General features: G+C 44.7%; 1 protein-coding gene across 2 annotated transcripts in view; it reads left to right on the top strand.

Annotated features, from left to right (window-relative positions):
* The first annotated feature begins 89 nt into the window (after positions 1-89).
* Positions 90-5,710, top strand: part of panx2 (pannexin 2) — an 8,830-nt gene continuing 3,209 nt past the window's right edge. The window contains exons 1-3 of one of the 2 annotated variants that reach the window (XM_008312359.3): positions 90-246; positions 1,851-2,517; positions 4,340-5,454. In XM_008312359.3, the coding sequence (XP_008310581.1) occupies positions 2,289-2,517; positions 4,340-5,454 (1,344 nt within the window). In that variant the 5' untranslated portion in view covers positions 90-246; positions 1,851-2,288. Of the gene's footprint in view, positions 247-839; positions 2,518-4,339; positions 5,455-5,710 lie in introns of those variants that run through there. The other variant, XM_025056566.1, reaches the window with a different exon arrangement.

Below are 5,710 nucleotides of genomic sequence, written 5' to 3'. Positions count from 1 at the left end.
ATGTAGGAAATAGTGGAGATGTAAGGCGAGGCAATAAGACGGAGTGGAGAATCTTCAAGCGTTGTGTCATCCCTTGTTTCATTGGGAGAGGCAGGGCGGGGAGGGGGAGCAGGAGGGAGGATGAAGGTAGAGAGGGAGGGAAAAGAAAGCGGAACAAACCGGTGTGGTGTGCTGGGATACATGCTATAGCTGCTCGCCCGCACTGCAGATTAACTCTTACCGCGCCGTGCCATGGAGCGATACGCGGTAAGTCATTTCAACTATATTTAACACAAGTGTCGTGTGTCTCCGTGTCTTAGCGGCGCAAACGACGATGTCGGGGAGGACTTGTGGCTTTCAGGGGGACAGATAGATAAGTGCAGAGCATCTCACAGGAGCTCCCTTCTCTCACGCTCACAAACACACAATAGCGGCTTCTCGCCTGGAGCTGTCCGCGGCTAGGGTGCTGAAATCCGCGGGTGGCCATCTGCAGGCAGCTGCTGCAGCCGAGGCTCGCTGCAAAACAATGTCTCTGACAGAAGAGTGGTCCTCCTTTGTTGTCGGTCAGGACTTCTTCGCGGCTAACCGGTTATAATAACTAGTCTGTCGTCGAAATTTCAAAACAGGAATTAAGTGAAACTCAAAACTGAGGAAACGGTGACAATATTTATGCCATCTGTATATCTGTCTTCTATATTCATTAGCATTCACTGCCTGCCTGCAGCCATCGGTCCAGAACGTCCCTGACTGTGTACGAGCCATGTGCACTTAAAGTTTCCAATCATCGGCCAACACGCAGTTCATAACGTACTAACTACGATGTCGTCGGTGCTGTCTGTACCACTGTCTGTAGTCTGTAGGGTCCTGTAGTGGCCAAAGGACGTAGTGTTTCCTTTTTGGGACAAACTCGTTCCCCGTAAAGAGGACATAAAGTGTTGCTGTAGCAGAGCCAGCGGCTCCCACTCATCAGCACAGTCCGAAACTGAAAAACGTGATAGTGCTCTTTTATTGTCTTATGAAGACACTCATTCCCGCTGGTTTCAGTCCCTGCTGTGGTCCATGTCGAAGTTTCATCGACTGACATATTACACTGTGTGTGGATAAGGACGTCGACTTCATATAATGAAGTTCCACGAGGCACAGATTGTTCTCAGGAGTTTAACGTCACCTCCTGCCCAAGGTCAGCTTAATTACCGGAAGCTGGAATAACAATCGAAGATGACGTCTCAGGAGAACTTTTCATCTACTCGTTAAATGCATGATGCTAATATTTAAAGTTAAAAATGTGGCTGTCTGGACTGCGTCCTCAAAACTCTCTCTCTCTCTCTCTCTCTCTCTCTCTCTCTTTCTCTCTCTCTCTCTTACCCTGTGTTTGTGTGTGTGTGTTTGTCAGTACATGACCTTCACATAAAACAAGTATTCAGCGACTCCCAATCGTCAGGTGTCTTGTCAGTTTTACCCTGCTCACCCACTCACCCACTCACTCACCCATCTACACAGTTTGACATTCGTCTGTCAGACATCAGTGGTTGTAAAGACACTCCCTTGGTGATAAAAACCATCATGATTATAAGTTCACTCCTTAAAGACTGCACTTGTCCTCCAGTGTCATTCTATCAAAGGCAAATTTACACTATAATGTACTCACATTCACATACTTCATGGGTCAAAGAGCGTCCCGTGGAACTGTGGCATTAGAACGTATGACAGAATACAATGGGTTTACATGTGTTTATCTAACTGAAATGTATTTAATAACTTCATATTTAATCAGTGACTTTAATAGTTGTGTTGGAAACTTTTATTATTTTTTACATTTAATTACACTTAACTTTTATCATGCTGTATATAACTGTATCTCTGTATTTCAGAATGGGATTTCCCACAAAACAAATCTTCAGAAGTTAATCACTTTCCCTGGATGTTGCAAGGACACGTCCTGAACTCAGCTCATTCCTCATCCTGCCACACAGAGTTGGGGACAGTGTGGAGACATTTGGAGACAGGACACAATATGAGAATGCACAGAGAAGAGGCGGAGTGAAGGATGTGCTGCTAGACACCACACTATCCTTCTAGACAGAAGGTGCAGTGAGGACGGTACAAAAACTCCAAACAGAAGAACTCGGACCTCACACAACATGACCAGCCTTTTCCCTCACCCATGGTAATCAACACTGACATCCACCACACATCAGTGTGTGTGTGTGTGTGTGTGTGCATACCAGACTGCGTTGAGGATATCTAGGGAGCGTCTGGCCTTCTCTTCAGTCTAGAGAGGCGTGTCGTGTTCACCCCTCGTGTTCCGGATGCAGAACATCCTCGAACAAAACTTAGACATGGCCACGGCTCTACTCGCTGGCGAAAAGCTGAAGGAGTTGATCCTGCCAGGCTCCTCCCAGGATGAGAAGGGTGGAGTGCTGGCCAGCCTCATGGTACAGCTAAAACTGGAGCTGCCCTTCGATCGCGTTGTTACTATAGGCACTGTCATCATCCCCATCCTGCTGGTCACTCTCGTCTTTACCAGGAACTTTGCAGGTGAGACATTCAGCCACTAGAGGGTGCTCAACTCATGGCGGCAAAAACGAAGAACCTGCTCTGTACTGTATAAGACATACAGTAGTTTAATAATGTGAAGTACATGTAGTGTTGATCTCCTGTAGTGAACAGCACAAAAGCCTCCTGCTGTAGAGAGTGGGTGTTAAAGGTGAGGACATATACATTCCACAGAGGAGCAGATAGTGAGGGTCGTCTCAAAGTCAATGTAAACATCAGACCTTTAGTGCACGCATGACTAAGTACCAAGGACTCATTCATGCTCTCAGTGTGTTCTAATGGCCACTTTGAGCACATTATGGTCACTGCCGTCAGCATTTTTTCTGACTTTACTAAAGGGAATTGGCCGAACACAACTCAACACAAACAGTCTATAGACCATCCATTTTATATATTTATAATATGCTGTTAAATAAAAAGATATATTTCTGAAAACTATTACGTCAACTTTTACTGGACCACTAAATATGATTCATCCACAGTAATACTTTGGACTAAATTTAGGATTATTAAGACTGTACAGGACAAAAATAAATAAGTGTTATTTTGACTGCAAGATTGTTGATTGTGTACAAAGTACATGCAGTATTACCTGGTTCTGTCCTGCTGCAAGCTGCTGTCCTATATTTGAATATCACAAACACAAACGTATTTCTTATATTTTGTCTCTATGCCTGAGGTTTGATGACTAAAGGCTTCGTTGTAAAAACAATATGTTGTACCAGTACAAGTTACTCATGACATTTCAACTTCCAGTGTGAAACACCTGATGAACATAAACATTCAATCTGGTGCGTATCGTTGCCCCGTTCTTATTGTTAACATATTCCTTACAGCCCCCCCCTCTCCCTCCCAGGCCACAGCCCTTGACGTTATCACAGTGTGTGAAGTGGGAAGACAAAAGTGTGGGGTTGAACTGGAGAGCAGACAACGGATGGGTTCATTGCTGAGTCAGGTTCCCTACAGAACAGCAGATGGACTGGAGTGTATAACTTCAGAGGCAGAGAGATGGGAGTGGTTAGACAACTTCGGGGGATTGCACAGTCACAGTGGAGTTTTAACGCCCTGTCAAATATATCTATAAATAAAACCACCAGCACTCACTGTAGGGATTCTTGTGCAACTTGACAATGCTGCACATTTATAACTTACATTTATTTTTATGCTGGTACGAGCTACTGCCCATATATATATATATATATATATATATATACATATGGGCATATATATTATTTATAGTTGCAGAATGGTTCCATTGTGTACATTTTATTATATACACATATATTTCTATCCCTATAGTTTTATTTATATGTATCCATTTCCTATTTATATATGGCTGTTGGTTGTTTTTCTTTCATGATTTCTTGTATACCGTATGTCCATGCTTAAGTTCAATGGAAAATTCCAACATTTATGTAAACCTTGAACGCACCATTAGCTGTAGTACACAAACACTCAGGTAGGAACAGTGGGGGGTGGGGGGGCGGGGGTCCCCTAGTGTCATCTGCATCCATGATAGTATGGCTAATGTATTGGTCAACACCAAAGCATGTAACTTCCTATCAATTACGGTGCTGCAGTGTAGCTTGGTCCAACATGGTCCAAACTGCGTGCACTGGTACAACATAATTGTTCCATCAAACCTTTCACTTTAACTTTGAAGTACAAACAATTTGAAAATAGTTACATTTAGATAATTAGATAACAACAAGGATCAAGAAGTTCTTGAATGTTGTACGCAAAATGAATAAGCTAGTTGATTATGTGCTTGGGCTGATACTGTGTATATGCACTTGTTCCCCAGAGGAGTCTATATACTGCTACACACCACACAACTTCACCAGAGACCAGGCGCTGTACGCAAGAGGCTACTGCTGGACAGAGCTGCGTGATGCAGCTTCTGGTGTGGAACCTCAACTCTGGCCTTCACTGTTTGAACACAAGTTTCTGCCCTACGCCCTGCTGGCCTTCGCTGGCATCATGTACGTTCCGGCGTTGGGCTGGGAGTTCCTGGCCTCCACACGCCTCACTTCTGAGCTCAACTTCCTGCTTCAAGAGATTGACAACTGTTACCATCGAGCTGCTGAGGGCAGGGCCCCAAAAATTGAGAAGCAGATTCAGTCCAAAGGCCCAGGCATAACTGAGAGGGAGAGGAGAGAGATCATAGAAAACGCAGAGAAGGAGAAAAGTCCGGAGCAGAACTTATTTGAGAAGTACTTAGAGAGACGAGGCCAAAGTAACTTTTTGGCTAAGCTGTACCTTGGCCGTCATTTAGCCATAATCTGCCTCAGTTCAATCCCCATTTCCTACCTGAGCGCCTACTACGCCCGTCAGAGACAGAACGAGTTCACCTGTGCCCTGGGTGAGCCACCGGACACCAGCAGCTATCCAGAGCTGAAGCTCAGGGTCAACTGTAAGCTGCCAGCTGTGCAGCTGCAGCGCATCATGGCGGCGGTGGACATCGCTCTGCTCTGCAGCGTGAACCTGATCATTCTCGTCAATTTGCTGCATTTGTTTGTTGTGCGCAAGTCCAACTTTGTATTTGACAAACTGCACAAAGTCGGCATCAAGACACGTAAGAGCTGGCAGAAGTCACAGTTCTGTGACATTAACATTCTTGCTATGTTCTGCAATGAGAACCGGGACCACATAAAATCACTCAACAGACTAGACTTCATTACCAATGAAAGTGACCTTATGTACGACAATGTGGTCAGACAGCTCTTGGCTGCACTTGCCCAGTCCAACCATGATTGCACACCCACGGTCAGAGACTGTGGGATGCAAACAATTGATCCTAACATGGATCCCTCTGACCTGGCAGTAGGAGAGATTGCCGGGGAGCCACTCGTTATCAAAAGACCTCGCAAGAAGATCAAATGGATCACTGGTTCAAATCCTCTTCCCCAGTCATTCAAGGTAAGCTGCTTTCTCAGCAACAGTTCTCCTGCTGTAATTCACTAGAAATTTAAACCAAAAGACTTAAATACAATTCTGCTATATCTGGCAAAACAGACTGTCTCAAACTTTGTCTCCTCCAACCGTCTCAAGTCCACTGATGGGTCGGTCACACTGACCAACTGGTTCAACATGTTTTACAGAACTCTGGGAATCACGAAAAAATGTATGAACAAACTATGAACTTTTCTGTGTTCTTAGACATTAACACTTAAGT

The sequence above is a fragment of the Cynoglossus semilaevis genome, chromosome 6 (genome assembly GCF_000523025.1).
Source record: "Cynoglossus semilaevis isolate Cse_v1.0 chromosome 6, Cse_v1.0, whole genome shotgun sequence".
NCBI lineage: Eukaryota > Metazoa > Chordata > Actinopteri > Pleuronectiformes > Cynoglossidae > Cynoglossus > Cynoglossus semilaevis.
This window is presented reverse-complemented; position numbering and strand designations above follow the sequence as displayed.